The sequence below is a fragment of the Schistocerca americana genome, chromosome X (genome assembly GCF_021461395.2).
Source record: "Schistocerca americana isolate TAMUIC-IGC-003095 chromosome X, iqSchAmer2.1, whole genome shotgun sequence".
NCBI classification, from domain to species: Eukaryota; Metazoa; Arthropoda; class Insecta; order Orthoptera; family Acrididae; genus Schistocerca; species Schistocerca americana.
In genome coordinates, this window is record NC_060130.1 from 991,982,604 (window position 1) to 992,000,384 (window position 17,781).

The window sequence follows — 17,781 nt, forward strand, 5'->3', positions numbered from 1 at the left end:
TCTAATAAATTAGATGTAAAAATAAATGTAAATGTCGTGTGACTAGGGCCTCCCATCGGGTAGACCGTTCGCCAGGTGCAAGTCTTTCGATTTGACGCCACTTCGGCGACTTGTGCGTCGAATAAATTAGATGAATACATGGAGAATCGAAAACCTTACTACCGAAGCACTCAGGTGAAATTAAGTAATTCACCCCGATTAGGAACTAGTCATATGTCACAAAATCGGTTTACCTTCCAACGCAAACGAAAACGCGAGAACTGTGGAAATTAGATATTAAATTAACACGCAGAAACTCAAGAAACTAAACTATTAAAGAACACAGATGATACTATAAAATTCGTTCCCGGTTAGGAACTCTTAAAAGTCATAAACCGGTTATTTCCCTGTTCGTGTGTCTCTGTCTGGGCCGGTTGCTGCTGCCTGTGACAAAGTATAGTCGAACTAGCGATCGAGCGATTCCCAGTCTCGACCACTATTGATTATTTTTTATCTTTATGTATGTTACGTTTCACATAAATGCACATGGAACATGAACCTTTGTTTAAAAATTTGCGTCGTTCAGGAACCAAACCCAGGCCGCCCACTTGGTAGGCGAGTACTTAAACAGAGAGCGAAGCCACCAGTCGGAAAAGCGACCTTACCTAAGAGTACTAAAGACAATCAGAAAATTTAAAGATTGATGTTCTCGAGTATTTTTAGAGTTGTTTTGAATTACTTTGTGAAACTGATATTTGAATTCTGAACTTCACGTACCATAAATATAAAAAATTACAAAAATTCGATATCTGTGTGGTCTCCTTGTCACATTTGGGCAGCTAATCGGCCGTATCTTCTTTTTTTCAGAAGTCCAATGTATTACCACTGAAGATGGGTCCACTTGTGTAGCAAATAAGTCACGTTTGTCCCTTTCCAGATTCCGTATCTTCTCCATTTGCCTTTTTTCGGCGTCGACGAGATTTTCATCTCTCATGCAGCGTTTGCTGCCGCCGGACAATGCTACAGTTTTTTTTTTTCCTTTTCTGTTATTTCTTTCGTTCGCCCTTCGCGGACGAAAGTGGAGAGCCCAGCGTAAAAATTTTCTCTCTCCAACCTAAATAATTTTAAAAATAAAAATAGGTTTATTATAAGGATAAGGTATATGGTGTTCCCCGTACGACGCAAGTGCTGTGTCTGGGAACCAGTACTGGGAAACCAGGCTGTACTCTGCAGTCCCTTCCCCGGACCTCGGCAGGTGTCGTAAGGTCAGACAGTTTAGGAACAGCCTTGAGAACAAGTCCGAGATAATCCGTTCAACACTTCCAGATTGGTATTTGAGTAGTATCTGCTCACAGGAACAGCACACAACCTCAATCAGGAATCTTACAAAGTAACAGTAGTGCGTCGACTGACCAATTCAGAGACTTTTTACTCTACGTCAGTACTGCAACTGGCTGCTCCAGTCTGTGCGTTATGAGGAGAACGACCCTGCAATTCTCCTTTTATCTGGTAATGCATAGCAGTTATCGTGATACATGAACTTGCTGAACAATCGATAATGGTGTTCTGAAAATGCTCATCGGTTCCATGAATGGCCTCTGCATGATGTGAAAACTACAGCGTGCTGTGCAGTTAGCGCAACATGAATTACTAGACCGATCTTTACCTATCAAACCATAACTTCTGAATGGCATGCGAACAATACGTTGCAAACTTTTTCATATAAGTGACAACTAACGAAAAGACCTACCGTGATTTAATGCGGAATAGTGTAAGATTACCCAGTGCCATGCATCTATGACAATATTGAAAGGATAGTTCCATTCACCGAAAACATCTTTCCAGTCAGACACTGTGGTTCATCTACAAAGACCTCGTGGCCAATGGGACATTAAAGTCTAATCTTTCCTACTTCTGCTGACCCATTTCCCTAAATTACAAGTATACATATATATATAGTTGAAGTCACGGCTGTATTCCTGCTAGCTTCTTACGAAACATGAGTATATTGCTCTACAGAACTGGAAGGGAGTAAGTGACGTACAGACATCATCCACAACTAAGGACCATTATCTCACAGTAAACAGACATACTGGCGACTAGCATACGCTGCGTTATTGGTATCGATAAAAATATTCCGAAATCAGCATACACATTCAAGCAGGACCGTTTTCTCGCATAGCCTGATTACAAACTAGGCAGGTTATTGCCACGAACCACGTACTATGTGAAGACGAAGATCGAGGCTAATTCGATAGCCAAAAAACAGAACGGACGTTATGATTGCAACTAACGCGCACTCAAACTTTTATCAATAAAAAAAGCCTGAATCGTCATAAATAACAACAATACACACAACCAGACTAACAAATTATAGCTGAGGTCCAGAAAAGCGAGGTAACAGTTTTATTCGAATATCAGCGTAACGAAGGCTTCAGCGGCGAGATACAAACTGCCCCTCCAACCACTGATCCATGTATGTATAATAGTGTACAGAACTTACGGGCAAGAAAAACTTTTACTGCCAAGTAACATAGCTCGATGACACTTGCACCATATATATGAAGGACAGCTACAAGATAATACAAAAGGTAATTGAAAGAAATACACAACGAAACGAACAGAAATGACACCTTTATTCAAAGACAAGAATTACACTGAAGTCACCGCGATTTACGACGGTCTTTTAGATGTTAAAAAAGCAGGGGCATAGTTCTTAATAGGGTGTGTGATCACCATAGACATCAGTGCATGCTCAGCATCGTGTTCCCACAAGTTTGGTAAGGGGCTCTAGCGGTAGGGCATCCCATTCCTCCACCAGTGCGGCTGACAGCTTTTGGATGGTCGTTGGTACGTGTGGGTGAGCTGCAGTACTTCTCCCCAATGAATCCTATAGGAAGGGCTTATTTCAGTAGTGGTACAAGTCCAATTTTGTTCATATTGAGATACAGAGTCCTAAAGCTAAATGAGCGCTGAAAAATCTGCAGTTGAGATACCAGAAATATTCAAGCATATGGCTTCTTGCTGGAGATGAACCTTTCTTTCTCTTTGTTTGGCTCATTAATTTCAGAAGCATTATAGACAGAAAAGTGGAAGTAATGGGCTTGTGCCACTATTGAAATAAGCCGTTCATATGTGCTCGGGGAACGGGCAGGCGAGTCCATTCGCCAAATATTCTCTCGGGGAGCACGATGTGCGGGCTGAGGCTCCGTCTGTCTGCTTTGCTCGCGCGCCATTTCGTTTAGTATTGCGGTGCGGCATTTTTCGGTAGGCACAATGTTTTCGTGGAGTCAGCACTTTACTCTTCGCTATTTGTTCGTAGAGTAAAGGAGGTTTACAGGTCCAGCGGATGTTTGCACAAAAAGATGCAGTCTAGCGATCTATTGTCACAAGCCTTTAAAAATGAATGGACTGACAGAAGTCTCAATATCGCATAATAGGTATACAGTCGTATAATAGCTGGGTTCCAAAAATTTACAATGGAATGTCGTTACAAAGCCATGCAGAAAGAATTTAAAGATTTAGTTGACGATGAATGAGAAAAAAATTGTAATGATCGAAAGATGGGATGCATTGTGCTGTAAATCGAGAAGCACGTTGTGCCTAATTTGTAGGCATAGAATACTGCTGGAACGAATAAACTCTGGAAATTTTCCGAAGTGGCAAGGATTATTCCACTGTCAATTGCGACAGTTTACAATGGGTATGAACGAAGAGTATGGAGACTTCATATACTTCTCCAAAGTTCGTTGTTTAAGTCGTGGGGCATGACTGGAAAGAATTTTCGATTTAAAACCAGCTTTGCGGGAACTATGAAGGGACAAGGAGAGCAGATACGAAATTTAGGACATCCGGAATGGATTGCAGAGCTCGCATTTTAAGTGGTCTTGACAACACTTTGGCCCTAGTAAGACACTGCAAGGCGAAAAACAATTTATTTCTGATTTGATGTGGATGAATATAAAAAGAAAATCGTATTGTGGAGGGGACAAATTCTGATAAAAACACCATTCATTTGCCTAAGCTCACTGGCGTTAAGGAAAATGCGAGGTTTGAAGAATTCACTGTGGCCTTGAAAGAATTACAAGGATGGTACTCTAAACGTTTGGAGGACACTGTTAATCTTACATCTGTTTTGGAGTTGTGTAGAACTTTTGCAGTTTCAGTTCACAGTAACCCTGTGAACATGCAGATGGAACTGACTGATTGTAATTCCCATTTAAAAGACAAATTCTTTTACATTTAAACTACACAGGAGGTCCATTTGCTTTTCTCAGGAAGAGTTTCCACGTCTCCATTATGAGGTTGCAAATGTGATAAAGTATTTCGATCAACATATGTACGGAAAGGTTGTTTTCGACTAAATAAGTCATGATTACATTGCAACATGAGAGCAAAAACCTGCGAAATAGTCTGCATCTGTCAATATGCCGACAGTTTGTACCAGACAAAAGTTATGCTGTGCCTTCAGTGCGCCAAAAATAATTAAATAATACTGAAAATTTCTTTTCTTTTCTTTGGCCGCGCGGGATTAGCCCAGCGGTCTGAGACGCTGCAGTCATGGACTGTGCGGATGGTCCCGGCGGAGGTTCGAGTCCTCCCTCGGGCATGGGTGTGTGTGTTTGTCCTTAGAATAATTTCGGTTAAGTAGTGTGTAAGCTTAGGGACTGATGACCTTAGCAGTTAAGTCCCATAAGATTTCACACACGTTTTTTTCTTTTCTTTGTGATCTACGTTGTTGAGACATACGACATGAAATCAAGTCGCATGCAGTGCGACTGGATTGCCATCTAAATGTAGCGTTTTAGCAGTTTCCCGTGAGAAGTGTGCAGTAAGGCGAGAGAGCTATGGCACACGAGCAACAGCATAGCTCACGTGTTGAATTCTTGTCCCTCGCAGGTCCAAGAGCTGCTCCACATGCGCAGTTCGATGCAGTGGCACACTGCCATCCACAAAAATGCCGAATGCACCCCTGAAAAGATACTCATGGGAAGGAGTAGCGCGTCACAATAACGGTAACCACTGAGTATTACATGTTGAAAGATCTGGAAGTCAGTACGCCCATGCAACATTAGCCGTTCCCGCACCATAATACCTAAGCCAAACTTCCTTTCCTGTTCAACTCGCAAATAGACCGAGGGAGAAACGACTGTCTATAAGCCCCCGTGCGAGCCCTGACACCTGTCATGTTCGTGGTCCTTACACGAAATGTTCGTTGGAGGCAGTAGAATCGGTCTGCAGTCACCATAAAATGGCGCTTCTCTAAATTTTCTCAGAAGTCTTCCTCGAAAAGAACGTCGCCTTCCTTCCGGAGATTCCCATTTGAGTTCCCGAAGTGTGTCCGCAATACTTACGTGCTGATGAAACCCACCGATAACAAATCAAGCAGCACGTCTCTGAATTTCTTCGATGTCTTCCTGTAATTCGACCTGGTGGGTATCCCGAACACTTGAGCAGTACTCAATTATGGGTCACACTAGCGCTCTATACGCCGTCGCCTTTATAGATGAAGTATGATTTTCAAAAACTCTCCCAATAAAACGAATTCAAGCTTTCACGTTCCCTGCCACCAAGTTGACGTGCTTATTCTATTTCATATTTCTTTGCAACGTTACGCCTAGATATTTAATCGACACGACTGTGTGAAGCAACGCATTACTAACGCTATATTCGAATATTACAGCATTGTTTCTCCTACTCATCTGCATTAACTTACATTTTTCAACATTTAGAGTAAGCTGCCATTCATCACACAACTAGAAGTTCTGTCTAAGTCATCTTGTATCTTCCTACAGTAACTCAACGACGACACCATCCCGCCGTACAACATAGCTCAACAGAAAACAGCCGTAAATTGCTGTCTTCGAGACACTCACATATCGAGGACGCTGAACCGTATGCTAGGGCTTCATGTTCGACAATGTTTCTGGGTGCATTACGTGTTCTTCCCCGTCGCCATATGAGGGTACTTAATGTACCCAGGAACATTTGCGAACATGAGCAAACTTATTGAAGACTTCCGGTATCGACGTTCTCGTAACCAATCCCATTACGAATAGCACCTGCCTCTTAGGTTGTATACCTTGTTTTACAACTACATCTACATCTGCGTTTAAACCTATGCCTCCTTACGGTGTGTAGTGGAAGGTATCACCATTACTTTCCCTCTTTTCCTGTCCCATTCAAGATGGTGTGTGGAAAGGGTGATTGTCTGTAAACCTTCGTATGAGCTGTAATTTCTCTGATTTTCTCGTCGTGATCATTTAGCGATATATATATACATATGAGGAAGTAATAGGTTGCCCGACTCTTCTAGAAACGTGTTCTCTTGATTTCTCTCTACATCTTTCTTGTTACTTTTGCCACTGGAGTTCGCTGAGCGTCGCAGTAATGCTCTCGCACTTAGTAGACGTTCCCATAACGACACGCGCTGCTCTTCATTGGATCTTCTTTATCTCCTTCTATTAATACGACATCGTACACGGTCCCAGACTGATGATCAGTACTCAAGAGTCCGTAAAACAAGTGTTTCGTAAGCCATTTCTTCCGTAGATCAATTACATTCCCTTAACATTTTTCCAGTTATCCCTATATGTCATATGATTTTGTTGCAATTATCTTTACGTGGTCATTCTGCTTTAGGTCGCTCCTGATAATTACTCTTAGGCATTTCACGGTTTATACTGCTCCCAGTGCTCGCTGGTTGAGCGCTCAGGATGTCTAACTTCCGGGCGGAGGTCCTGGAGAACTGGAACGGGGTGCACTAATCCTGTCGGCATCACAAGACCGTGAGGGCTGGAAGGCGGAGTTGAGAGCAATGATCTTAGCAGAGGTATGGGAAGCGTCCATTGCCTGGCTTGCGGAGCATAGGTGTGCTGACAGTTGTATATCGCAAAGTAGTTTCGAATATTACAACTGCAATAATATAACTGAAAGAAGAGACAACCAGTTCAGTTTATCCGTCAGCTGCACGTCTTCGACAGTTAAGTGAGAAATCTGTGGTTAACTTCCTGTGCATGATGTGAAGACAAAACCTGCTCTGCCTGGAGATTATTGGTTGGTTAAAACACTCCACTGTTGCGAATAGATGACAGAGTACGACGCATCATCTTTAATACAAAATATTATAGAGGAAAGGAAACACGTTAACAATCACTGTTGGTAGTACTATTATTGGATACAAAAGACTAACATTAATTTTGGGGTGATGTATCTCAGTCATTTTAAAGCCATTGATTACCCATCTCCGCAGCCGAGGTTGCTATCGCAGGCTTGTGCGGCAGCTCTCAGCGTTACTCAAATACTTGTTTTGTAAATAAAACCGCCTTTTCCTGCTGCCACTTACTTTACTTTTCCCAGACGTATTTCGCCTAGGCATTATCAGTGGAATCTATAACGATACAGTTTTGTTATTTTTAGATTATCAAACAGTTCACATCGCGGTTTTTTTATGTAAAAAGTAATTACTTACGATTTGCTGTGATCTGCGTTTGCGCTCATTTGGTCTGGAGGTCGCACTACTTCTTTATTATAGACAGATAAGCATAATTTTGAGTTACGTCCTTTTTCAAACTGTTCGCCATGTGGTGTACTATTGTTCTTTTGCCACTCAATACAACTATTTCTTCGGACACTGTGCTTTTAACAACGCAAATACTGTAACTTCGTTAAGTGTTTCCTCCTCTTTGGTGTATTTACCGACTTGTTGCCAACCTAACGAAGTATTCAAAACCAACTTCTGTTCATGATGTTAATATCGTGTGTGTTTATGAGAGAGAGAGAGAGAGAGAGAGAGAGTGAGCTAAAGAGTGTGTATACGTGTTTTCTTTTTTGGTGTGTGTGTGTGTGTGTGTGTGTGTGTGTGTGTGTGTGTGTGTGTATGTTGGGGAGAGGGGGTTGGTAGTTTGAGTTGTAGGACACGTGAATGTACTAACTGTTAGCGAGTGGTTGAAAGCTTTGGTGACAGCTGTTACTCAGTTTGTATCTTGATGCTGCAAGAAATTTTCACATTTGGATAGCAAGGGGAGAAGAAGTGATGTCGTGCAGTACCTAACGACAAAAATTTGCCCGATGGACGGGGTTAAATTTCGAGCCTTTCTGCGCCGATTCATGGAATAAGGTCATGTGACGCTGACGTGGTGACTCGTCCGTTGGATGGTCGAGTGTTTCACTGTATACCTACTTTCTCACCTATACTCATAATCAACACAAACTCGGCACTAAAACTCTACATGCACTCGTCCAGTCAGCTACACGGAACACACACACACACTTAAGCCACAACACTCATGTTCCTGAACGGGAGGTGGAGGAAAGAAAGTATTTCCAAACAATCTATTAAGGATACGGCAGCCACGAATGTTATTCAACTTTATTTTGCTTTGTGCCTTATCTCTATGATACAACCTCTGCAGTTTGCTTCACCATCGCCTTTTCCGTGGAAGTAAACCTATCCAGTTTCTATCCAAATGCTTAAGGTAGTTTTCTCAAAGTGCTCTTTGTCATTCTGAAAATATTAACCTTTTTCTTATTGTGGTTGTATATCTGATACCACCAGCCATTTTGAAGATGATCGCGGATGTACACAAGAGGAAATGCATTACCTGTTGCCGCGCGGGATTAGCCAAGCGGTCTGAGACGCTGCAGTCAAGGACTGCGCGGCTGGTCCCGGTGGAGGTTCTAGTCCTCCCTAGGGCATGTGTGTGTGTGTGTGTGTGTGTGTGTGTGTGTGTGTGTGTGTGTTTGTCCTTAGGATAATTTAGGTTAAGTAGTGTGTAAGCTTAGGGACTGATGACCTTAGCAGTTAAGTCCCATAAGATTTCACACACATTTGAACATTTTTTTGAACATTACCTGTTGAGTCTTGAGAAATGTGCTGTTTCTTTTTTCAGTACCTGGACTTCGACAACTTGCCGGACACGAACTTCTCGTGCGACGGAAAGGTGATCGGCGGCTACTACGCCGATGTGGAGACGGGATGCCAGATGTTCCACGTGTGCACCATCGGCCAAAAAGGTGACTTCCGGGGCTCTGCAACCACGGCTGCAATACCTCGCAAGCCGCTGGACGCTTATTACCATTTACTACTTACCCCAATTTTCTCCTTCATTCTACAATCGCAATGTAATATTATTCCAAAGAAGACTAGATTTTAACTTCCCGGGTGTAAAAAAAAAAGGAATATTAAAAGAAGTGATATCACACATCTAGATTACTGAGGCTGTACGCTATCACTGCTTCGTTGAAGTAATTCTGAAGAAGTTACGAATGAAACAACGTGCATTCTATATTCTCATAAATCTACGATAAATTTAACAGTACCGCAACGTTTAGCAATCAGAGTTAATTATACTGGTTTGTAACGATTCTCTTTGTAGCCTGTTCTCACAAGGAGGAGCATCTTCTTTGCAGGGACTTATCTTCATCGCTCTGATTGCAACATGGAGAAACTAAAATATCCACCTATGTTACGCGGCAAGCGTAAAGTAGAGTCGTGCCTCAAAATTGTTGGGTGATTTCCATAAATCACTTGAGATGATTACAGGGATTGTTATTTTAAAAGGCTTCGCCGTTACCCTTTCCCATCCTACTTCAGTTCAGCCAGAAATCTGTGTTGAAAATCACAAAGAGAGGTTTAGTTCAGTGCAGCTTTCCGTTTTCATTAAATCTGTCTGATGACCATAGGGAGGAAACGCTACACGGAGAAAAACCGAGCATGGTGACGCAATGGTTAACACACTAGATTTGCTGCATTTAAATCTCCGTTCAGTCAATCATGATTAGTATTATAGTGATTTCCTTAAAGCGTTTAAGGCAAGTGGCGGGGTGGTTTCCTTGAAAAATAGACCTCCGATTTAGTTGTATCTTATTGTTGAATAGGAGCATGTACGCCATCTCTAATGACTTCCAGCTCCTGGAATGTGAGCATGCGCTCCGCCACTAACGACTTCGTTGTCGATGGAACATTAAGCAATACTCTTCTTTTTGCTTAAAGATAAAATACAATATCTGCTATAAGAAGCGGATGTATTAGAAATATCATCTAACGTCACAAGGTAGACCGCTACTCCAATGTCAGCTTTTATCGTTTGTTTCGAAGTATCAAAAATGTTAATGTTCTATTCATAATGAATGTAGTTAATAATATCTAGTCTAATGATTTTGATATCTCGGTATGAAATTAATTCATTAAGGCATATGACTTATTTTAACCTGCGTTTATTACATTGGCCAGTTTTATTTTTGACGATGAACAAAAAACAGTAATAAGATTGTTATCGCAGGACTAGTGATCAGTTTAGATCTGTACTATGTCTCTTAACGTGTCGTCTTTTCTTTAACAAAATCGTGAGCTTCTTGTGTATTGGACATTGGAAACAATTTCAGAAGGCTCCTGAAGTGAGGGCAAGTATAAAGATGAAGAACCTCCCAATTAACTGTCGAATTTCTTCGCAGAAAGAAGCTTAAGGCTTAGCTTCCCGCCGCCGACGAGGTCATGAGAGGCAAAGCACAAACTCATAATAGAGGAGTATGGAATGGCCGTGGCTTTTTCAGAGGAACCATTCTTGCATTCACACTAAGCTGTTTAAGAAAACCACGGAAAACCAAATTTTGGAAGACCAGACAGGAATTTCAGTCCCACCGTTCACGAATTGGAGTTCAGACCCTTACCCACTGCGCATGGTGTGTCTTACACGGGTGCGCGCAGGTCAGGTGTCGTCTCAACACGTTGCACGACTCATTAGTATCTTAGGGTCCTTCTGGGAAGCGACATACCACTTGAGCAAATAATCCGTGTAATATCCAATTATATGCATGTGGACAAGGGCAATATGCTGACATCGAATATATGTTGTAGACGTATCGCACAAGAATTCCCGATGGCGACTCGTGAAGCTTGAGATGAAAATCCTCGCCAATACAAGCATTCTAGTATTATTATTGTCATCATCAGAACTGGTATATAATTCAGATAACCTATGCTCGACAAAGCGTAGGTTTGGGCAACTTTGACCCCGATCCCCTCCCACTGTTTCGAAAACTCCTCCTTTGCGTGTATCCCGATGAGTACAGGCCAGAATTTTCTCGCTGCTGGGTAGTGGGTACAGGTCCTTCTCGTCGTAGGGTCCAAACCTTTAACATTGTGATTTTTTCCAGCTGGCTTGTGGGGCGGTGTGTGGAGCTGGCGCTAGATAATCCCATACTTGACTACTGACAGATTGATCACCGACTGACAAAGCTGTTTTTTGACTACAGCCAAAAGCGATCTATTAGACAGACGAGGAAACCAACCTCGTAAATGTCCACGACAGAACGGAGAGCCACCAATCTGATGGAATCGTGCCGCATCTCCTCACTACAGGAGGAGGCCAGCAGTGACTATACATGACTTTTTCCTGTGTTCTCGAATGTATGCACTGACGAGGCACATTACTGTTATGAAGTTATCACATACAAGAGAAAGGGCTGATACATGGGATGGAAGTAGCTCAGTCGGCAACTAATAGGTCTTCACGGCTATCTCGCAGAGCATCCCACAGTTGTTGAAGGATGGATGGAGGCTGATTCACACTGCATCGAGATGCTTCCACAGATGCTCCATTAGGATAGGATCTGGTAAATCTGATAGTTATGTGGCTGGAACGATCCCAGTCTTCCCACGGGAAACAATCCGCATGTCCAGGTAAAAGTGACTGCCAAGGATGTATTCATGACCAACGAGCAAAAAATACCTTCCAAGTAGCTTACTGGTCTTAGACAATGCCACGACAACATTCCCCAGGCCACGAAGCTGCCGCAAAGCCACCTTGTGTTTAGTAATAGTTACAGGGCTCTGTTCTCTAGTTCTTGTTGGACATCAAAACGTCCGTCTGTCGCAAAGTAAACGTAAAGCTGTCCTCAGTCAGAAGTCTCGTTGCTTTACTACGCACAGTACTACTGGAGATAGAACACCTGCAGATAATGAACTGACTATACCAGCCAGTTACAGGAGAAATTGCAGTTTAATGTGGCCAGCAAACCACGGTGTATTCTGGCTTTTCCCATTAAGAGAGGTCAAAAAAAAATCCTATGACTTCGGATGATTGAGTCGCAGATCTTTGGATTTGTAGTCTGAGATTTATCCATTCACACAGCTGGTCTGCTAAATCACACGATCTTAATTCCGTGCAAAGGTCTGGCTGAATTGTAGGAATCAATATCAAAGCAGTCTGACAGCTCTATGGGCTGTAATCATCAGTGAGTGGCTTCAGACATAGCTGACAACATTGTGGACTCAGTTCCTCGCCGAACTGAGGGCGCTATCTATGGCGGAGGCGGTGTTACGCGGGATGTCTTCTAAAACTAATTTTTTGCCCGGTGGGATTATAACTCCATATTCGAAATTGTCAAGCTTGTACATTTCACTGAAAGTGTAGACCGTCTTCTCCAGTAGGTGTGTTGTGCGATGGCTTTGGTAATGTCACACTGCGCACATTCAATAGTTGTTTTGGCTAGATAGTACCGACTAAATATCCTTGCACCGTAAGTCCACGGCTGATACCTTAACGAGTTCGATTTACTGCGACCCATGGAGCGTGCTTTGCGGCCACTGGCCTTGACGTTCCTTCTGCTTTCCCAGCGAGGCCACTATCCATACATACATAGCTTTCCGCCTAGAGTTCTTCTTTGTCTTAGTATGTGTTACTCTGCAGAAATCTAACGCGAATTGCGGTAGCAGCAGGCACACAACAAAAACAAAGAGGCGAGAGGAAGGGCAAAATTGTCATTGCAGATTGAGCTGATAAACTACAAAACCATCGTCACACAGGGACTGTAAACTTTTGTGAAAACAAAAAAAAAATTAATGACACAACACGATTGGCCAGTTTCAGCTTTAGGTGCTGTTTTCACTTAACAACATGTTTATCAAAAGAAATTATTTGGAATAACAGAAGAGCTCCATGAAACTTCTGAGGATCCACTGACAAGTAACGTTCGCTTATTTCATCAGATTGTTAGAGGACCGAACAATAGAGAAGAAGACTTTCTTATGTCTTTAGAAAAAATAGAGAGCTCTGAGCAGACAGACGCCCTGTGACTATTTGAACACCTGATAATCACAGGGATAGAGAAGCTGAATAAAACAGATTGCATTTCAGCGTCTTACTCATGTTGAAGTAGTATAGGAAAAGGAGGAGTTGTTGCATATACAAAGAAGTTCAGAAACATAGAATCAAGTTGATTTGGTAGGGATCACCATATAGAAATGTGTGGTGCTTGAGAATTAGTACTGAAAATAGTTAACTTTGATCTGTAACTGTGCGTAGATCGCCAGCGGGAAATTTTGAACTGTTTACGAAGCATATGGATTCGTTACTATGCTACCTGTCAGACAACATGCGGTTAATAGTTTGCGGTAATCACAGTGTAGTTTTTCTAAAGGATTCTGTTAGAATGATCTGGAAACCATATCTGGATCCTAAAACTTGATCGTAGTAATTAATTTCCCAAAATGGGTAGAAAAGACGGTAAAACTTATACTGATAATGTTTTCTTTGGTGAATCTCAAAGCAATAAAATAACTGTACACTCAGTAGCAAACGCTCTCTCTGATCATGATGCACAGTTAATTGGGAGAAATAAGACAGTGCCTTATAGTATGCATTCCCCTCTGTAGAAATCAGTTAGAACAATTAATGACTCAAGGACAAACATTTTTAAGAATAGTTTACAAGAGATGACCTATGATGAAATTTATAGTGAAACAAATGTAGCCATAAAATTTGATCTATTCCATCATAAATTTATAATGACGACCTTGCCCAGATGTCTTCCACAGCTTTCACAATCCCAGGCGTAGTAAATTAAAAGAATTTGCCCCAGTTGGTGGGAGAGATAAATATAACAGTCACCCGGGATTTGAAATTGGTATTCTATCCAGTATCTGACCGTGTAAGGCGTCGGCAACGTTCCTACTTGCAGGGGGTATTCAAAGAACTCTGACGTCCGAACAACAGGGATTTAATGCACTGAGAATAAAAAATAGAGCATTGAGAATGGCTAGCTACTGGCCGGAATCTGGATCTGCATAATAAAATCTAAAAAGGACGACTGATTGCTGCACTCTACAATTTATAAATCACGTACAGTCGCTGAGTGCATCCACTTTTAGAATGGAAGGCAACCTGATGTCGTCTGTGATTTGTTTGGACACTGGGAAATGGCGGGAAAGTATCGCAACACTAATAAAAAAGAGATTAACGAGTAATAAAAACAGAGATATATTTTGAAATCAGAATGGATCAAGACAATATTAAGCAGAGGACAGCCTTCTCTGGCCTTACACAATGGCAAACGACACAGAAACTAAGTACTGAATCACAGATATACGGACACAGCTAAGTCCAAACCGGTAAGAGAATGTGAAACTTGGGAAGCAGATCAAAGTGACAAAGTGGGCTACAAAGGATGGAATTTCGGTGAATCTTACCACATGGTTGGCTCAGTTAGTTTACAGCCAAAACACAATATACTCACTAAGTGAACGAAACTGTGAGTGAAATCCAACGACTCTGCTATGTTCTGTTCAATGTAATGAACAGTTAAACCGCTAACAGAGTGTGGTGATAATTGTCTGCAGCAAGATGCGATCGTGAATGGTGATGATGGCTGCAGCGGATGGTCCATCTGGAAGTTCAAACAGAATGGGCCTGGCGTGGCGTCGGCCCAGTCTTTTTACTATTGTAGCCTCCCGACTTCAAAGAACAGCGCCATTGCCAACTACATGGGAGGACAAGGAGCCGGATCATGGCTGATGAGACATAGTAACTGAGCACATTCTTTTTCTCGCAGGGGTTTCTGACACTGACACAGTTGTCACCGTCGGAACGGCTATTTTCATTGTATCTCTACGCCTCCCACAAGCAAGAAAACGACCGCCTAAAACTTGAGTAGTTTTTAACGGTTACTACCGTCGTGAGTAGTTGTTAACGCCCATCAAAATGACGGCAGTCGAAATTTTCTTCCAGGTTTTCGTTCCTGAGTATGCCATGCCATTTCCACCTGGCGCCTCAGTTGGACCAGCGTTCGTGCTGGCCGAGCAGACCGCGTGAGACGACGCTTCATCCAGTCCCAAACATGCTCAATGGGGGACAGATCCGGAGATCTTGCTGGCCAGGGTAGTTGACTTACACCTTCTAGAGCACGTTGGGTGGCACGGGATACATGCGGACGTGCATTGTCCTGTTGGAACAGCAAGTTCCCTTGCCGGTCTAGGAATGGTAGAACGATGGGTTCGATGACGGTTTGGATGTACCGTGCACTATTCAGTGTCCCCTCGACGATCACCAGTGGTGTACGGCCAGTGGAGGAGATCGCTCCCCACACCATGATGCCGGGTGTTGGCCCTGTGTGCCTCGGTCGTATGCAGTCCTGATTGTGGCGCTCACCTGCACGGCGCCAAACACGCATACGACCATCATTGGCAACAAGGCAGAAGCGACTCTCATCGCTGAAGACGACACGTCTCCATTCGTCCCTCCATTCACGCCTGTCGCGACACCACTGGAGGCGGGCTGCACGATGTTGGGGCGTGAGCGGAAGACGGCCTAACGGTGTGCGGGACCGTAGCCCAGCTTCATGGAGACGGTTGCGAATGGTCCTCGCCGATACCCCAGGAGCAACAGTGTCCCTAATTTGCTGGGAAGTGGCGGTGCGGTCCCCTACGGCACTGCGTAGGATCCTACGGTCTTGGCGTCGCTGCGGTCCGGTCCCAGGTCGACGGGCACGTGCACCTTCCGCCGACCACTGGCGACAACATCGATGTACTGTGGAGACCTCACGCTCCACGTGCTGAGCAATTCGGCGGTACGTCCACCCGGCCTCCCGCATGCCCACTATACGCCCTCGCTCAAAGTCCGTCAACTGCACATACGGTTCACGTCCACGCTGTCGCGGCATGCTACCAGTGTTAAAGACTGCGATGGAGCTCCGTATGCCACGGCAAACTGGCTGACACTGACGGCGGCGGTGCACAAATGCTGCGCAGCTAGCGCCATTCGACGGCCAACACCGCGGTTCCTGGTGTGTCCGCTGTGCCGTGCGTGTGATCATTGCTTGTACAGCCCTCTCGCAGTGTCCGGAGCAAGTATGGTGGGTCTGACACACCGGTGTCAATGTGTTCTTTTTTCCATTTCCAGGAGTGTATAAGAAATTTCTTTAATGGTTTAATTCTTGATTGAATTTTTAAGTACCTCGAAATAAAACGGATCGGTAAATTATGGATACACCGACGGGTTCTTCATTACGAATGGATCCAGACTTTGTCACCTGATTCCTTGCTTATTGATTTCTACTCGACTCTTTCTTCGTTTTCGGTCTTGTGCGGCACACGATGGTCTTGGAAAAGCTGCTAACACGAGGTATTGGAATATGATTATTTGAAAGCAGCTTTCCTCATAAATTAATCAGTAAGAACATTAAACAGTCTTGTAAGAAACCATGAATCACCAGAGGGATTAAAGTACCCCATGAAAGGAAAAGTGAAATTTATTTGTTGGCAAGAACAAGTAATGTTCCTAGAGTATCTGCACGCTGCAAAAACTACTCGCAATTACTAAGAAAAATTATTAAAAATCAAGTAACATATACATTATGTCAGAAATCGGTAACTGAGACAACAGACTTAAGTTTCTATCGAAGTAGTATGTTGGAAAAGCAAGCCACACAAAATTCAGTCATACAGATGTTTCACCAACTTCTCCCTCTGAGAGTAAGAAATAGAAGCTATCTGGATTGATGGTTTTTCCAACAGAGCACTAAAGACTTGCTCCCATTTATTAAGTGCTGTCTCTTTAGAAATATAGGCTGCTTAGAATTAAACTTCTCTCCTTGAAAGGGGTCCTCACGAAAAACGAGTGACCTTATGTCACTGGAACTTTGTGGAAACGTTTGTAAAGCCATGCGGGCGAGCAATAACGAATAATCCATTGAAAGCAGCACATTTTAGTTTCCACATGACAGGGTTAAAATCTGGTGATTTTGGTGGACACGCAGTTTGGAACGATCGGCTAATATTCGGTTTCCTCCCGGGAGGGACCGACGATCAATCGCACAACAAATTGCTGAAGAAGTGTTGTTGGCACGGCTGAGAATGCTGGACGTAATGTGTCATCTACAAGCGGTGCACGAGCTGCGTCACGACAGCTGAGCATCCCAAGGTCGACGGTTCGAAATGTGCTGCGAACAATTGTGAAATTGTGATCGTACAAACTCCCCATTACTCATCAATTTTTGCCACGTGACACACATATTGTAGTAAACTTTGCTCTTAACATTTCTTGCAAGGATTGAAGTTGACGATATGTGTCCTTGAAACATTTTTATGAGTGTTGAAGCACGCTTTACGCCCACTGGGGCAGTGAACACTCACGATTGTCGCCGCCAACGAACGTTCATGAAGTTCCCCTACATAGTGAACACGTATTTGTGTGGTGTGACTTCACGGTATAGTTCATGATTGGTCTATTTTTCTTTGAGGAGCTCGGACCTCAAGATCCAAGTATATGCATCGTGAACGGCACACATCACTGCGATCTGCTTCGGCAGCATATGATCCCTGGTCTATGGGAGATATGTGCTGTGGACTAAACTGTTTTCATGCACGATGGAGTCCCATCTCACATTGCTCGTGAGCTCACTCGGTTACTCCGTAACACATTTGGAGAAAACCGAATCATTAGTGGACCCTTCCAAACTGCGTGGCCACCAAGATCACCAGATTTGAACTCCCTCATGTGGAAATTAAAATGCGTTTCTTTCAGT

The 17,781-nt window shown here is 43.2% G+C and overlaps 1 protein-coding gene across 1 annotated transcript in view; it reads left to right on the plus strand.

The window, feature by feature from the left end:
* Positions 1-17,781, plus strand: part of LOC124556429 — a 466,451-nt gene that overhangs the window by 383,968 nt on the left and 64,702 nt on the right. Inside the window, exon 4 of the mRNA XM_047130385.1 lies at positions 8,871-8,994. Within this exon, the coding sequence (XP_046986341.1) occupies positions 8,871-8,994 (124 nt within the window). The remainder of the gene's footprint in view (positions 1-8,870; positions 8,995-17,781) is intronic.